The sequence below is a fragment of the Pelodiscus sinensis genome, chromosome 14 (assembly GCF_052426305.1).
Source record: "Pelodiscus sinensis isolate ZL-2025 chromosome 14, ASM5242630v1, whole genome shotgun sequence".
Lineage (NCBI taxonomy): Eukaryota > Metazoa > Chordata > Testudines > Trionychidae > Pelodiscus > Pelodiscus sinensis.
This window is the reverse complement of record NC_143065.1, coordinates 10,284,007-10,300,993: the sequence shown is the minus strand read 5'-3', so window position 1 is coordinate 10,300,993 and position 16,987 is coordinate 10,284,007. Positions and strand designations below refer to the sequence as shown.

The 16,987-nt window shown below is 54.7% G+C and overlaps 1 protein-coding gene across 2 annotated transcripts in view; it reads right to left on the bottom strand.

The window, feature by feature from the left end:
• RBPMS2 (RNA binding protein, mRNA processing factor 2) overlaps positions 1 to 16,987 on the bottom strand; it is a 45,246-nt gene that overhangs the window by 13,788 nt on the left and 14,471 nt on the right. For both annotated transcript variants that reach the window (XR_012895811.2, XM_075897472.2), the window contains exons 2-4: positions 2,972 to 3,049; positions 1,382 to 1,420; positions 670 to 732 (exon numbers count right to left, since the gene is read on the bottom strand). Coding sequence is in view for 1 of the 2 variants with exons in the window: in XM_075897472.2 (XP_075753587.1) it covers positions 670 to 732; positions 1,382 to 1,420; positions 2,972 to 3,049 (180 nt within the window). In the remaining variant the exon portion in view is untranslated. The remainder of the gene's footprint in view (positions 1 to 669; positions 733 to 1,381; positions 1,421 to 2,971; positions 3,050 to 16,987) is intronic.

Genomic DNA, 16,987 nt, shown 5'->3' with positions numbered 1-16,987 from the left:
CTCCCATCTAGCCAACAGCACGAGGCAAGATGTGGGCTGAGCAGAAACGGGGCACACAGGCGTCAGAGCAGCCTGCCACGGACTGCAGCTGCTTCTGCACCGCACAGGCTGGAGAGCTCTTGTTCAAAGGGAATGGCCACGGGGCAGGGGCAGGCCTGCATGCTGGAGAGCATGGGCACCGCTCTGGACACGCCCCTCTGCGTGTCTGGCCATCCCACCACGGGGAGCCAGAACCCACCTGCGTTATCCTCTCCCTCCCGCCAGTCCAATCCAGTTCTGCAGCCACCCGCTGCAGCGCCCGAGGGGTTCCCTAGCTGGGGAGGTGCTCTGGGCCTAGGAAGCGCATTGCCTTGGGCGCAGCTAGTTCCAGAACAGGCTGGAGCCCCAGGGCAGCTGCTGGTCATTGCCAGACTAGGCTTCTGAGGCCAGGACACAATGGCCACCCAGGCTGGCCAAAGGCCCATCCAATCCAGCAGCCCATGTGTGGCCAATGCCAGGTGGCATGACCCTTCCAGGGATGTATCCCGCTGGCCCTCCACGAGCTGCCGACAAGCCCCCTGTTCCTTCAGCTTGGCAACTGGCTGGACACAGCACTAGGTGAGCGGCCAGCCGGCCAGCCTCATGGGCAGCCACACGAGGCCCCCGCTGGAGTCCCCAACGGGCACTTACGTTCAAGGCATTCTTCGCTGCTTCCGCACCGGCTCGGCTATCGAAGGTAACGAAACCAACTGGCTGGAGGAGAGAACAGTGGGTTAGGTGCGAGCGCCTCCTCCCCACGCCGCCAGCCACAGAGCCAACACCTACGGCACTCGGCCAGGGAAGCCGCTCTAGCCTGGAACTCAGGGCCGAGCTACATTTCAGAGTAGCAGAAGAGCTGTACGCACCCTCCCACCGTGACCTGGACCTCAGGCTGCCCTGTTAGTCGCCTGGGACTTCACCAGTGGGGCACTGGGCCGGAAAGAAAACACCGGCACTTCCTGGCCCTGGGGTGGTGCCCGATGGCAGCGCCAGCTGGTGTCCACGCTGTATCAAGAGCTGCATGGACATGGGGCAGCCGACTGCTTACTCCTGGGGAGGGAGGGGCAGCATGCCTAGCCCCTGCGGAGGCTTCCTGCGAGAGCCAGCAGGTTGTCAGCCAGACAGGACGTGGCACAGGCCAGACGTGGCCAGTGGGCCTCTCCCTGGGCCAGGCTCCGTGAGACTCGCTGCCACCACCCAGCCGTGCAGAGACCTGGGAATCACACCGGGGCAGGTGCAGCTACTGCAGGGAGGTAGCTCAGCCCGCAGGGTCCGTGGGAGCCTCCCCCAGCCCAGACCCCTAGCCCCAGCTGTTCTACCAGAGCCACGAAAGAGTGCACGGGAGGGGAGCAAGGAGCGTTACCTGCTTGGAGGTTAGTTTGATCAGTGAGCCTTCATAGCCCTGAGGGAGAGAAACAAGCCAGGCGGTTACTGACCCCAGGCAGGCCCTGACAGCGCGCCCGACTCCAGGGACCCTGCCACCCCCACCAGCTCCTGACCCAGAGATCAGTGGCTGATCCAGCTGCACCCTGTGGGGAGGACAGGCCCCTTCCTCCCCCAACCCCTGATGGCCTTAGCAGCACCCCCCCCCCCTTACGCCCCCACCCTCCCCTCTGCACATACGGGACAGAGGCAGTGGGCAGCAGAAGCCACTTCCTGGGAATGCCCCCAGCAGGACTTGGGGCTCCAGGAGCCTGAACAGAGGCAGCATTGGATGGGACATGTGACTTGGTCTGGGTACCGCCGTGGCCTGGCAGGAGCGCACAGAGCCCAGGGCCAGGCGGTGGGGAGGGTGAGACTTGCCCTGGCGAGCAGGCCTTGCCCTTTGGTGCCACCTGCTTCCCAGCCTCACCCAGCAGCCCAGGGAGACTACCGTGGGCTGACACAGGAGGGGACTTCAGGGCATCCAGGCTCAGCTATGGGCCACCCCGTCCCTGCCAGCTATTGTGTCTGGTGGTCCCACACCCAGCCCAGCCAGTCGCGTATACAGAGCCCTCAAGGGCCAGGTGGGAGGTGTGGGCCCCATGGAAGTGAGGCACAAGCGGCAGATCCGCAGGGCTGAAAGGCGCCAGCCTGGACCATGCAGCCCAGAGGCCAGGAGCAGTTTCAGCCCATGGTCTAGCTTCCTGGCCCAGTCACATGCCCTGGTTTGTCCAGGAGGGAGGAGTTGTTTTGGGCCGGGTTAGGCCAAGCGACCCTACGCAAGGCTCCAGGGTCCCACAGGGTCACTGACAACAGGCAGCACCCAGACATCCCTGCAGTAGTGCCTGGCAGCAGAAGGCCTTGGCCTGCCCGAGGGGCGCAGGCCTAGCTGGAGACAGGTGGGCCCTGCAGCATTGGGGGTCCATGCCCTTCTGAGGGGCTACAGCCACCCCCGAAACAGGCCTGTCCTCCAGGTGCACAGAGGGGAAGGAGCCCTGGGAGCTGTTAGCTCTACTCAACTCCTCTCCCCTCCACCCCCCAGCAAGGCCCTGGCCCCACTTTGAGCATCCCATGGAATCCGACTCCTGCCAGGGCCGGTCGTTCCACCCCGGGGGCGCTCTGGGCTTCCCTCAGCACCGTGAGCAGGATCTAGAGGGACAGCCACAGCCTGCTCCCTTGCTTCCCACGGGGCCGGGGAGCACAGGCAGCACCCGCAGTGGCTTTTAGTACCGAAGCACGAGCCGTGGGGGAGGCAGGAGCAGCCAGAGCGCCAAGGGGCTGGCAAGCTCATAGCCGAGCCTCTGCTCCATGCCTGGAGACTCTGCTATGGGACCAGCCGCCCCCAGGGTTAGAGGCCTCGCTCGCTCACAAGAGCATTTCCTGGGCTACACAGAAGCAGCCCAGGTCCCTTCATTATTCCTGGCAAGCTCGGACCCACCGTACCTCCCCCAGGGAACCCCCTGCAGACAGCGGCCAGCGCTGGCCGGCCAGGCCGTGCATTCCCTACAGGGCTGGTTTCGCACCGACTCACCTTGAACGGCCGGAAGAGCAGGTAGAGCTCTCGGGGCTTGATATCCACAGGCAGGCCGCTGACAAAGAGCGTCCGGACCTAAGAGAGAGGGGCGCGCACTGAGCACCGGCAGGCAGAGGCTGGTGCGCTAGGTACCACGCGCATGTCAGGGAGCTGGCCTCAATCCACCACCCTGTGCGCGCCCGGCCTTTCCCCGGCTCCTGGCAAGTCGGGAGCGCTGTCTGTCACAGTACGGGCACGGAAGTTGGCTGCTCCAGTCCTAGAATTCAAGCTTCCTGCAAGGGGCTGGAGTTTCCCGTCTAGCTGGAGTGGTCGTTCAAGCCACCGGCCCACCTTGGCACAGCAGCTCCTCCTGCCTAATGCCCCGGGAAGCAGTGGGCCAGCATCTGCTGTAGCTGGCACCCCAGAGCCATGTAGAATGGCTGTCACACCCCAGAGCTGCCTGCGCTCCATTGGCTCCACTAGGCCCAGCCCCTCAGTACGACCTGGGCACTAGAGCAGGGCCCGAGCCGTTTCTTAGACCCGAGACCCTGGCTTGAGGGCTCCGAGGTGAGTTGCTTCGCCTCGGATGCCATCTTGCTGGGGGCCCAGAGCAGGCACCATGGGATTGATGCTGCAGACTTCCACTAGCCCAGAGAAACCTGCTGGTCACAGGAGCGAGACCTGCTCTGTCCCCATGCAGGAAGTGTCTAGCCACACTGAACAGGAGAGTCTTTCGGCTTCCAAAGAGCGCAGGGTGCTAGCTACTCGCAGGTGCTCAGCGGGCTACAGACCTGCCGGGACCCTTTCTGGCAGCCTCCCAGCAAGAGTCCAGTCCTTGCTACGACATCCATCCAGGGCCTCAACGCCTTCTCCAGAAGTGCTCAGTGCCACACCAAAGAGCATCTCTCACTCGGCCAGCCTCACAGCAGCTTAGGCAGTCGCTTTTAGACCTCTCCGGAGTGCCATTCCCTGAGGGAATTTGCCCCCCCCCCCCCACCCCACACATACACACTGCACAGGGCTTTCAGCACAACTAGAGAAGTGAGGGAGTACGGGTGCCTCAAAAACCCTCCTGAGGCAGGGGCTGCCAAGTCAAGTGGCAGCAGGACAGCCCATGGAGACCATGCTTGTGACCATGCAGTGGTGACAACATTGGCCCCGATGGCTGCCGCAGCCCGCCCAGACTGAATTACTGGCTCCACCCTCCACGTCCACGAGTCTTTGGAGCAGCCTGAGGACACCAGGCAGGCTCCAGCAGGGCTGGGTTAAGTCTCCCATGGGCCCCCGACTACTGGATTTGTGGGGCCCCAGTACACGAGTAATGTAGCACAAGTCACAGTTGTGTCCGGGTCTAGTACTGCCGCACTAACCCTGCCTTTTAGTGAACAAAGCTGTTCTGTGGCTACATTTCAGGCTTAAAACTCTTGTGGGCTAGAGTCTATTCAAAACAGCCCACTCTTTACCTCAGAGCGGTCACTCCCCTCCTGGGAGAGCGTGGGGGAAGGGGGGCTCCAGGCCGGGTGTAGGAGCGGGTGAGGGGCTCTGACCTGGTAGTGTGTGAGGTGCAGGCTCTGGCCTCAGGCTGCCCCTGGAAACGGCCAGCCGCTGGCATGTCTGTGCACCCCTAGCTGGTGGGAGGAGGGGGGCAGCATGTCACCGTGAGTTCTCTTCCCGCAAGTGCTGCAGGAATGGTGCTGGTGCAGGCAATGCAGAGCCACCTCCCTGCCACACTCCAGGCCAGGTGCTGCAGAGACATGCCAGCTGCGGGTCGCTTCTGGGAGTGGGCTGAGGCCATGGCATGCAGGCAGCCTGCCTGAGCCCCGTGGTGCTTTTAGCACCCCAGACAGTGTGACTGACTGGTTGTGACCCCTGAACAGATCAGGGCCCACAAAAATAACCCCCCCCCCCCCCCCCGCAGCTGCAACCATCTGGCCCCAGGCAGTCACCCTTCCTGCCTCAAAGGGGCAGCTTTGTGCCTGGCATGTGGGTCTGTCCCCCAGGAAGGGGGCATGGGGACCAACAGGCAATGCACTTCTGCATGCGGCAAGTTGGCAGAAGCCCAGACCATAGCAAGCCAGTCCAGCCACTATGTCAAATCCTGAGCACGACAGTGCCTATGGAATGCCCCACTGGCCCCATGCCTGCCTGCAAGACAGTCCAGCCTGCTGACCCACAGAGCCATCAAGGCAGGACAGACCTGCTACAGCCTGAAGTTTGTAGCCCGAGAGGTTTTCTGCAGCCACAGATCAGACACAAACTTTATTCTAGGGATGCAATAGTGCAGTCAATTAACTGATAAGCAAAAGCGTATAGGATAATGCTATGGACTACATGCATTTCCCTCCCCCCAGTACTTTTAGCAGGCTAGCCAGGAGTCTGACTCAGTCCTGGCTCACACCAGGTCTGGGACCTACCCCAGCTGCGGCTCTGCATTTGAAGTGTATTAGGAGCCAGGTGGGCAGGCAGCCTGGCTCATGTCGGGTCCAGGAGCTCAGACCACCCCATCCTGCTGCCTCTTTCAGAGGAGGCAGCACAGGGTGACAGGGCAGCTGGTCCGTGAGGGGAGCTGGTTTTTTAAACTGGGGCCCTTGTGGGCCAGCTCCCTGGCACCCCAAGCTGCTGCCTCTGATCCAGAGGCAGCAGCATGAAGTGGTAGGGGCTCCTCAGGAACGGGGCTATTGTGCACTGGCTGCCAGCCCCACCCCCGGGGACTATCACATAGTCAAGTAACCAATAAGAGCTCATTAGACTGACTATTCAGTTAACCGATGTTTAACATCCCTACTTCACACCAGAGGCAGCTAGACCTGCTGTCAAAGGGCATCTGGGTTTGCTCATGGCCTTGGTCAGAGGTGCTCAACCAGACCAAGCTTCTGGACCAGACCTTCTGGTCAGGAGGCATTCAATCCCGTACTGTGGGCGGCAGCACCAAGACCTTGAAGGATCCCACAGAACCACAAGCATAGGGACAGAAGGGGCCTGGAGAAGGTCAGCAAGTCCAGCACCCCATGTGGTGGCAGGAAGAAGCCTAGACTATCCAACAGGGCTTGATCCAATTTGTCCTTAAAAGCTTCTAATGACTGTGGGACTTACTGGGAAGCCTGCTCCAGAGCACAGCTACTCTTACAGGTCTAACCAAGTCTCCCTTTGCTGAAGATTAAGCCCATTGCCTCTGGTCCTCCCTTCCCAGGACATGAACAATTGATTAACTGTCCTTAATGTAAGGAAGACTTGAGAAGAGTGATTCAAGTCATGCCCCAATCTTCCCAACCCCCGAAGACCTGTGCCCAACCCACCCAGCCTTTCCTCGGCAGACAGGTTTTCTCCACCTTCGTTTGTTGCTCTCCCTCTTGGGCAGCACAACCTTTAGGGAGGGTGTGGACAAGCTGGAGAGTCCAAGACTGACCAGTATCCCCCTGGGTCCTAGTCACTGGTAGGACAACTGCCTCCTGCCGATACACCCTGGAACAGTGGTGGGTGGCCAGTGGCCCCACACTGGTGGGTTGTGGGAGATATTTTACTGCTGTCAGCCATCTATAAGCTCAGTCCCTGTAGCTCCCACTGGTTGCAGTTTGCCATTCCTGCCCAATGGAAATAGTCAGAAATGCCAGCCCACTGTGATCCACTAATCCCCAGTTCCCTTTCAGCTCTGGTCTGCAACAGCCCCCAGCTGCTCCTGCCCTACATTTTTAGTTGTGCATTTGATTTGTCCTTAAGTGAGAGGAAACAAAAATCCTTTCTACTGGCCTTTATTGGCTTTCACTTTGTTGAATTCAGACCCACTCAAAAGGGCTGACAATCCAGGAGGACAAGTTTAACAAAAACAAACAAACTACATTCTCACAATCCCTTCCAGCTGCAAGGATCAGAAGCTTGTCCGCCACTTCGTTAGGCACATCCTTAACGAGGAGGCTGGCCAGTACTGGACCTAGGGGCAGCCCTGCAGGACCCCACTAGATAGAGTAATGAACGCAGTAAAATATAATCCCACATATAAACTGATGGCCTAAATTAGCGGAACCCATCAATAGAATCATTGTGGATAGTTCTGAAAGTGTTTGCTCCATGTCTAGTGACAAACTAAGAACATTGGCACTTATTGCTTTCCTAATAAGAGAAAATATTGCCTCTATAAATCCATGGTGCACCCTTCTAATCTTCCCACAGTATTCAATAGATCACCCAACTGCAATTAGTAAAGGTATAGAGATGGGCAAGAGAAAGTAGGTCCTGAACACAGTCCATATAAGGAGAGATTACGGAATGACTGGAACATCTCAAATTGGAAGAGATATGATTAAGGGGAAGATACAACAGCTTTAAATCATGACTGGAAAGAGTTGAAGGAGGAAGTGTTTTACTCCTTCAGCCACCACAAGAACCAGGAGTCACTTAATATGACTAGGCAGCACATTAAAGAACATTTTTCTTCAGTCAACCTGCAGGACCCTTGCCAGGAGGAGGTTTTTAGCCTAAACAGGGTTAAAAAAAGAATTCGGTAAATCATGACAAAGTCAGTCCCTCAATGGCTACTGGCCAGCATGGGCAAAGATCCAACACCATCTTCTGCAGGTCCCTCACCTCTGTTTGCCAGAAGCTGGGGATGGGTGATAGGATGAATCACTCAGCGACTGCCTGTTGTGTTCATTCCTGTGAAGCAACTGGCACTGGCTACAGTTGGCAGACAGGATACTGGGCTAGAGGGATCTTTGGTCTGACCAAGTTTGGCTGTTCTGATGTTCTTACATGAAACCCAGTTGTATCTGCCCCTGCAGTAACCCACTAGACCCCACTTCTGTCCCAGAGTGGAAACAGCACCTCATTGTCCTGTAGCAGAACTCCTGGGTTAAGTAACAGCATGGATTTGTGAACAAATCACATCAAACCAACTGGATCAACAAGGCTTGTTATCCTACAAGGGGGAAGCAGCTGATGTGGTATACCCAAGCTTTAGTGAGGCATTTGTTAGTTTCATGACACATTGAACACACTAGGGAAATCCATAAGATGGGGCTACAAGATAGGCACGTAACCAGCACATAACTAGCTGGATAACTGTTCCCAGAGTAGTTTTCAATGGTTCTAATCAAGCTAGAAGGGTCTAATGAGTGGGATTCCACTGTGATCCATTTTCGGACTGGTTCTATTCCATATCTTCAAAACCGCTGTAGATGATGGCACATAGACACATGCTTAAAGTTTAGAGGATACCAAGCCAGGAGGAGTTGCAAGTGCTTTGGAGGACAGGGTTATAACAGATTGGCTTGGACAAACTGAAGAAGTGGCCTGAGGTGAACAGGATAAGAACATAAGAACAGCTGTACTGGGTCAGACCAAAGGTCCATCTAGCCCAATATCCTGTCTACCGACAGTGGCCAGCACCAGGTGCCCCAGAGAGGGTGGACCGAAGACAGTGATCAAGCAATTTGTCTCCTCCCATCCCTCTCCAGCCTCTGACAGAGGCCAAGGACACCATTTTATCCCCTGGCTAATAGCCTTTTACGGACCTAACCTCCATGAATTTATCCAGCTTCTCTTTAAACTCTATTATAGTCCTAGCCTTCACAGCCTCCTCTGGCAAGGAGTTCCACAGGTTGAAAGTTCTTCTTCACACAGTGTGTAGTCTTTTATTAGTTTTAAACTGCTCCCCATTAATTTCATTTGGTGTCCTCTAGTTCTTCTATTTAGGGAACTAATAAATAACTTTTCTTTATCGGCCCTCTCCACACCACTCATGATTTTATATACCTCTATCATATCCCCCCTCAGTCTCCTCTTTTCTAAACTGAAAAGTCCCAGTCGCTTTAATCTCTCCTCATATGGGACCCGTTCCAAACCCCTAATCATTTTAGTTGCCCTTTTCTGAACCCTTTCCAAGGCCAAAATATCTTTGAGGTGAGGAGACCACATCTGTACACAGTATTCAAGATGTGGACGTACCATAGTTTTATACAGGGGCAGTAAGATGTTCTGGGTCTTATTTTCTATCCCTTTCCTAATAATTCTTAGCATCCTATTTGCCTTTTTGACCGCCGCTGCACTCTGCGTGGACGTTTTCAGAGAACTGTCCAGGATAACTCCAAGATCTTTCCTGATTTGTTGTAGCCAAATTAGCCCCCCATCATACTGTACGTATAGTTGGGGTTATTTTTCCCGATGTGCATTACTTTACACTTATCCACATTAAATTTCATTTGCCATTTTGTTGCCCAATCACTCAGTTTGGTGAGATCTTCTTGGAGTCCCTCACAGTCTGCTTCTGTCTTGACTATCCTAAACAGTTTGGTATCATCTGCAAACTTTACCACCTCACTGCTTACCCCTTTCTCCAGATCATTTATGAATAAGTTGAAAAGGATTGGTCCCAGGACTGACCCTTGGGGTACACCACTAGTTACCCCTCTCCAATCTGAAAATTTACCATTTATTCCTACCCTTTGTTTCCTGTCTTTTAACCAGTTCTCAAAAGAAGAAAGGACCTTCCCTCTTATCCCATGGCCATGTAATTTACACAAGAGCCTTTGGTGAGGGACCTTGTCAAAGGCTTTCTGAAAATCCAAGTATACTATAGCTACTGGATCCCCCTTGTCCGCATGTTTGTTAACCCCTTCAAAGAACTCTAACAGATTAGTAAGACAGGATTTCCCTTTACAGAAACCATGTTGACTTTTGTCCAACAAATTATGTTCTTCTACATGCTTCAATTTTATTCTTTACTATTGTTTCGACTAATTTGCCCGGTACTGAAGTTAGACTTACCGGTCTGTAATTACCAGGATCGCCTCTAGAGCTCTTTTTAAATATTGGTGTCACGTTGGCTACCTTCCAGTCATTAGGTACGGAAGCAGATTTAAAGGATAGGTTACAAATCACAGATAATAGCTCAATTTCCCATTTAAGTTTTTAGAACCCTTGGATGAATGCCATCCAGTCCCGGATGATGAAATTCAAGAAGGACAGACCGACCAAGTACTCCCCTTAGAAGTATCAGCTGCACACATTTATTGTGTCCAGTTCTGGGGGCCACATTTCGTGACAGATGGGGACAAATTTAGAGACAGTCCAGAGAGGATTTTATTTAAAGGTCCAGGAAATCTAACTACTGGGTACTCTGATTGAAGCAATAGTAGGGAATGGAATCTTCTCCAGAAAATTCTGACGAATAGTCAATATTTTTTTTTCCCTTTACAAAAACAAAGAATTGAGGCTTGTTGACAAGGGAGACAAGCCAGTGGCTATAGAGCATTTAGATTCCCAGAAAGCCGTTGACAAGGACTCAAAGGTTCTTAAGCAAAGTCAGCAAACAACCCTGATTATATATGTAAAATGGGGTCTAGCTTGGGTCTAGCTTGCCTGCTACAAGATTTGAGTCGTTGAGACTAGGTCACCAAAGAGATCAGTGTGGAACAGTCAGCGATGCTGGGAATCATTAAGGGACAGAGAAGATCGAAGAGTGTTTCTGGATACAAATCCATGTTACACCCACATCTTGAATATTGAGACCACATCTGCCTGGTTCGTTGCAAAAACCACCACACACCCCCACCCACCACCAACCCATAATTAGTAGAGGGGCAATAAGAGTGACTAGCAGTATGGACAACTGCCCTATGAGGAGAGAGTATGACAGGGACTTTCCAGCTGAGAATATGAGAGCAGCCCATAAAATGACAGAGTGAACGAAGAATTTACTTCTTCCCATAACACAACTAGGGGTCACCAAGTGACATTAATAGGCAGGAAGTATTTCTTCACACAACACAGTCATCCCCAAATTCCACAGGTTAACCATGTACTCTAGTACACTGACAACGACTCATCACTTAACTCTCCATTCCATGCAGGGGCCCCAGCTCCCCAAGCCAGGATGCTGGTTCCCTGCACATGCGGGCTCCTGCAGAGCCACCTGCCATGCTGCCTCTGATACAGAGGCAGCAGGACAGAGGGGGCAGGGGAAGACCATGAGCTGGTGTTCCTGGAGAGCCAGCTTAAAAGCCAGCTCCCACGCCCTCCCCCACAGGAATATGTAACCACTACATTTCTGTGGTTACATGTTTACACTCATTAACATCCCTCCGGGAACTCTTTTCCATAAGATGCTGAAGGCCAAGACCAACGGGGTTCAGCAAAAACTAGATCAGTTCATGGAGGCAAGGCCCATTAGTGGCAACTAGCCAGGATGGGCAGGGCGGGTGTCCCAAGCCTGTCAGAAGGTGGGAATGGATTCCCTGTTTCTGTTCATTCCCTCTGGGGCACCTGGCACAGGCCACTCAGGAGATGGGATACTGGGCTGGACAGACTTTTGGTCTGACCCAGCATGACCACTTACGACCGGTCATAACAGGTCATTAGAGCTGACTGAGTCCAATAGTTTAATATAGGAATTGCATACAGGGCTCCTGCCAGCTAGCTGCTAAATTATCTGCCAGAGTTTAAGTGTCTAAGTAGCTCCTGGGGAGCCATGGTTAGAGGTGCCCCCTCCAACCAAAATTCAAGATGGCGCCCTGGTCACTAGGAGACTGGAGTGGCCATGGCTTGTCTGCTGTAGACACCTGGGCTCTAATCCCACTGGGAAGGGAAGCCTTGCTCAAGGGGCATATTAGCCACTAGGTGGGTACAGGATTAGCGTGGGGCTTCAAGCTCAGTGCATCCTTCCCTGGGTGAAAGGTGTTTAGATTGGGGGAGGGGAGGAGAAAGGGGAGGACAATTATTCTGAATCACCTGCAGATGAGAGATTTTTCTCCTGTGGCCAGAGTCAAAGGGAAAGCGACTGTAGCGACCACGTGTGTCAGCTCGGAGAGTCCTGTCTCAGTGCCCATGCGCCAACTGCCAATCATCCATTCCGATTTGGTGACGGTCTCATGAGACTGTAGCAGTGGCACCTCCCAGATCTTGTTTATGGGCCAGGGATGTCCCACCTCCCTCTCCTTATATTGGGCATTGAAAGATCCAGGACCAAGCGGCCACTGCACCATTTGTGTCTGGCCTTGGAGAGTTGGTGAGGGAGGATCAGTTGGAGCAGAGCTGCGATAGGACCTCATGGCCTCCTCTCCCCCCCATGCACAACCCTGGTTTTCTTATCCAGTCCCACTCGTCGCGGGACTGGCTGCACTGCACCTTTGCTATGTTGGCAGGGAGGTGCACTTTTCCACCTTTCTGCTCATCGGTCAGAGCTAGCATTGCAACAAGCCCTTCTGCCCACTCGACCCTTCCCTCCCAGCCCGGGGAGCCGAGGACACAGTCCTAACAAGCTACATGAAGCCCAGGGTACCCAAGTGTCATGATCACCAACTAAAGCATCTCAGCCAGGCTGCTGCAGTGCCAGCTCCCCAGGGAGTGGCGAGGTCTGGAGGCGAGAACATGGGCACTCCCTCGGCTTCAGTTCCAAGGAGCCATTTTGCCCCTGCTCTGGCACTTCCTTGCCAGCTTAGTTTGGAAAAAAGGGCCAACACACACAGGTGACATGTGTCACCTCCTAGAGGTTCCAGCTGTGTCCAGGCAGCATGAGAACAGGATGGGCAGTGAGCAGAGTCTCCATCTCCTCGGGCCCCAGACCCACTTGGCTTAGGTAGCACCACCCGACACCTGATGCTTTCGAAGCCACTGGAGCACACCCCTATCCAAGTGCCTGTGACCGGCCAGCTTGGGGGGCGAGGGCAGGAGGGGGAGGCAGGACAAAGCAAACCCAAGACGGGGGCAAGATACTAGTGGGATGGGTTGTAGCCTAGCAGCAGGAGGCTTTCGCTACCTCAAGGTCAGCAAGTCCAACCCCCTGCCCAAGGCAGGAACATCCAACTAAATCAACCCAGCCAGGGCTTTGTCAAGCCATGATGTCCTACTCTAGCCATGAACTGCCTGCCACAGAGGCCAGTCAAGCCTTTGTTGCACAAGAGGACTTCACACCCCCTCCTCTCCTGAGGAAGAGTTTGAGGAGGGGGCCCTCCCCCAGTGTCTGAGGAAAGCTCTTGCCTCCATTCCTCGACGGGGCAGACCAAACAGAGCAAGCCTAAGTTGAATAGCCAGTTTCTGTAGCAGCTAGGAGGGCCTGACACCTTCAGGACATTACCAGTCTACACACCTTTTGAAGGGCTCTGGATCTATGCACCAGGGCCATCCTGGCAGTCCATGCCACACAATCCCCTCGCTTCTCCCCTACACAGAAGACAGATCATTAGCGCCAAGGAGGCAGCCTATGAAGTTCTGCACTTGCACCTCGTGGCCTCATGTCACTGTCTGGAAGCCCTGGGTCACCGAGCCAGGCATCTAGGAACTAGCCACTGGGCAAGCAGCGCTTGCACCATTTCGTTAGATGGTACGCGGAACCTCAAGCTATTACCTGGGCAGCTGGTTGACTGGCAGATACCTAGAGACCAAATACCTTTTCCAATATAAAGTTCTGTGAAGGCAGGAGCCCGCCAGATGCTGCTGAGACTATGGCTTCCCAGCAGTCAGACTCCCCTGGGGAATGGCTAAATCGGCATTTGCTGAGGGAAGGGATGGTCCCCGAGGCCTGTTCAGGTTCCATTTAACTCAGTAGAACACAACAAGTTACCCCCTACAACCACTCAAGTCCAGCAAGTGACTAAAAACTGCTCCTGCCCATCTGTAGAATTGGAATCTTCCTTCTTTGCTGCAGCAGCCTGAGACCAGACCTAGGCTCCTTCTGCCTCCTTTAGTCTGCACCTGGGCTTAGCAGGCTGGACCCTGGGGGTGTGTCTACACTACAGAGTAGTCAGAAAAATGGACTTTCCAAAAAACTTGAGGAATGTCCACACTGCAATTGCATTTTTTCAGAGGGGTTTTGGTAATCCTCATTCAATGAAGAATGCCTTTTTGCAGAAGAGCTCTTTCACAAAAAGGTGTGCATGGATGGGAAAGAGGGAGGTTTTCTGGAAGAGGGAAAAGCATGGGTGCTCTGGTGGCCACTCCGTCCATAGCAATTACTGCTTACATGTGAGACCGCGTCCAGGCAATCTGGACTCTTGAAAAAGCAGCTGGCTTGACACTTTTGCAGTGTGGATGCTCTTTTGGAAGATCTCTTCTGAAAAGAGCTCCTTGTGCAAGAAGCCTGCCGTCTGGACTTAGCCTAGGAGGCCAGTCCCAGGAGAGCATTGGGCTGTGTCAAAAGCTGCCATGGTCTCGCTGTGCGGGCCAATCCTGCAGCCCCGCTAAAGATCTGCATGAGAGCTGGTCACCACTGCTCAGAGCTGCTCCGATTAGCCAGGGACCCGGTGGCTCGGTCACAGCCTGTATGTAGCTGACGACAGCACCACCGGAGAGGTGGGGAGCAGCTGCTGTGCTCCAACGAGACCAGCCCATTCTGCGCACAGGCAGCGGCCATGTCACACCAGCGCTAGGCCTGTGCCTCAGTCGCCATGTGGAACTGCCTTCCCTGCCCAATATTTCAGGGTGTGCTCTGAGCAGCGACACCGGACAGATTGTTTGTGGCCAGGCCCTGCTGTGGTGACCAGCGAGCCTTTGCCGGCATGTTAGAATGGAGAAGCAGCTTTAGCTCAGGGGGACCAGAGCAGGTGACAGCCCTGAGGCAATGAGGTGACCCGGAAAGACCAGAGACAGGAGGAGGGTGCACAAAGCTCTGGCAGCCTCAGGACAGAGGGGGAGGTGGCTGGTATCCTACTCTGAATAGGAGTCCAGCTGTATGAGGGATGGGCTGCCAGCAATGGCTCCCAGAGAGCCCTACGCCCCCATTTAAGATGGTTTTGCTGCTTGTGTGGCAAGAACAGAGCCTTTTCTGCACCATGGCGGAGACCTAGGTCTCACCTGCCGGCCTGTGATGGGAAGCCTGGTTTGGGCACCAGCTTTTGAAGGCTGGGACCCATCCTGTGGGGCCTACAGCCACAGCCAGCACCAGGCTACTTCCCCCTCAGAGGAACAGCCAAGCCAGCCAATTGCCTCCCTGCCTGGAGCACCCAGGCTGTGCCCCATGCCCCCACACCACTGGGGCGCTCCACCAGCCTCAGCTCCGGCCCAGCCCTAGCGCACAAACTTCTCCCCACCCCATCCACCTGGAGGGGAAGCAGCGAAACTCATCACCTCACCAGCGCTCAGCCAGGCGGGGACTGGACAACACCATGGTTGGCTTGTCCAGCCAGCGAGGTACCACGTGTGCCCGCAACGTGCAGACGCAAGACGTGACGGTCACCCATTTCCACTAGCTCTAGTCCTAGGTCCAGTGATGGACGCGGGCAGGGGGCCCTCATCAGGCTTAGCCCCAGGGAGACCCTGCCCATGGCTGAGGGGTGGACTTCACCCTGTTCCAGAGATGGGACCACAGGAAGTGGTCTCCTACCCAACATTGGGCATGCAAGCCATTTGTCTCTACTCCTCCCTCTGCCCAGAGCCAGTCCCTACCCAGGGCCAGTGTAGCTTTAGCGATCCAGGCTCAGCTCAGAGTATTCTGCTGGCCCAGGCCGGCATGGGCCCTCACCTGCTTTAGTCTGCAGGGTGAGCCCCTGAGCCCCTGGCTGGTTCAGAGCAGGGCATGGCTGCAGGGCGGCTTTGGGGAACATGGTCCTTGACCTGGAACATGGTGTCTGCCTGCGCAGGGGAGATGTTCTGCAGCAGCCCAGCCACAAAGCCTTGGAGCCATTTCAGAAGCAGTGGAGGATTTTCTAGGTAAGCCTGAAAGTCCAGGGGACAGAGAGCCTGACCCTGTGGGAGCAAGCCTGGTACAGACAAGGCAGTCATTCCCCCTCCCCCCTGCCCCACAGCCATCTGTGGCACCCTCCCAGGCAGCCCTCTCCTCAAACAGCCAGAGTGGCTGCCTGTCATGACAGCTAAGAGACCAGCAGGCTGAGACTGGAGAACCCTATTGTACCCCCCCACCCACCCACCCACCCTTCAAAAGCTCTTGGAGCCCATGGGATCAGACAGAGCCCCATGGACCAAGGCTGTGCAGACTCTCCCCCTGGGTTGGGAGCAGTCTTTTTAGGAAGCCTTAAAACCAGGGCACCTCCACAGGCAGCGGCCCTGTCAACAAGCCCTACCTCAGGCTGGAAGGGTGCGATGCCCAGGCAAGCATTGATGTTTATCACCTTGTGGATGGTGGTGAAAGTGTTTCCCTGTACCCAGAGAAAGCACTGCCTGAACTAGGAACAGCCTCAGAGAGGCCAGATTGCAAGGTCGACGTTTGAATCGCTAAAGTGATTCTGAATTTCAGCAATCAATGACACCCGCTCACTCCCCAAACTGATAGTCAAATGGTAACAAGCCTGTAGAGGAACATTTTAGCCTCCCTGGACGTTCAATACTGGATTTTAAGAGTAGCCATCCTTCTACAAGATAACTTTGTCACCCAGTTAGAGAGAGCCAACTAGAGTTCTTACAAATTCAACGCTATCAACTTAGGCTCGAATAAAGATCTGAACTGGTTAACACATTACAAAGGCCATTTTCCCTCTTGATGTTTATGTCTCCATATCCAACGCTGAGAGAGAGAGAGAGCCACCCTGATGTTAACCTCGTTAACACCAGCCCTACAATTAACAGGTAGCTTCTGCTGTTATACATCCCACTCTGGATTCTGTCATTTCTGCTCCAACTCATCTGATGAAGTGAGTTTAACCCATGAATGCTCATGCTCAGAGGTGCAACAGGACTGTTTACAGTTACAGACTAACCCTTTAAGACAGAGTTGGAAGCATGTCCATATGCAAAGTAGGATGTCACAAGGAGGCTGGGCCAGACAGAGGTCAGAGCAGACAGATGCTCTTGGCTTCGCCACAGGGCGCTAGCCCCAGAGGGCTGTCAGCGAAACGCCGCCTCCCAGAGCGCAGTTCTAAATGTCGGCCACGCCACCCTTTAGGCACAAGGTGCTGAGCGCCCTGCTCATGAGGCAGCAGGGCAAGGCTTGTGTGGGGCTAGGCCAGCCTGTTCTCCGATCCGGCCACTGCACATGGCTGCTGCGCTGCAGTTGTGTCAGCGCTGGATGAGATGCAGCTGGGGCACTTGACGCGAGCCTGATGGAATGTCGAGGCAGCGGCCGGCTCTAAAACCCGGGACTTATAAGGCACT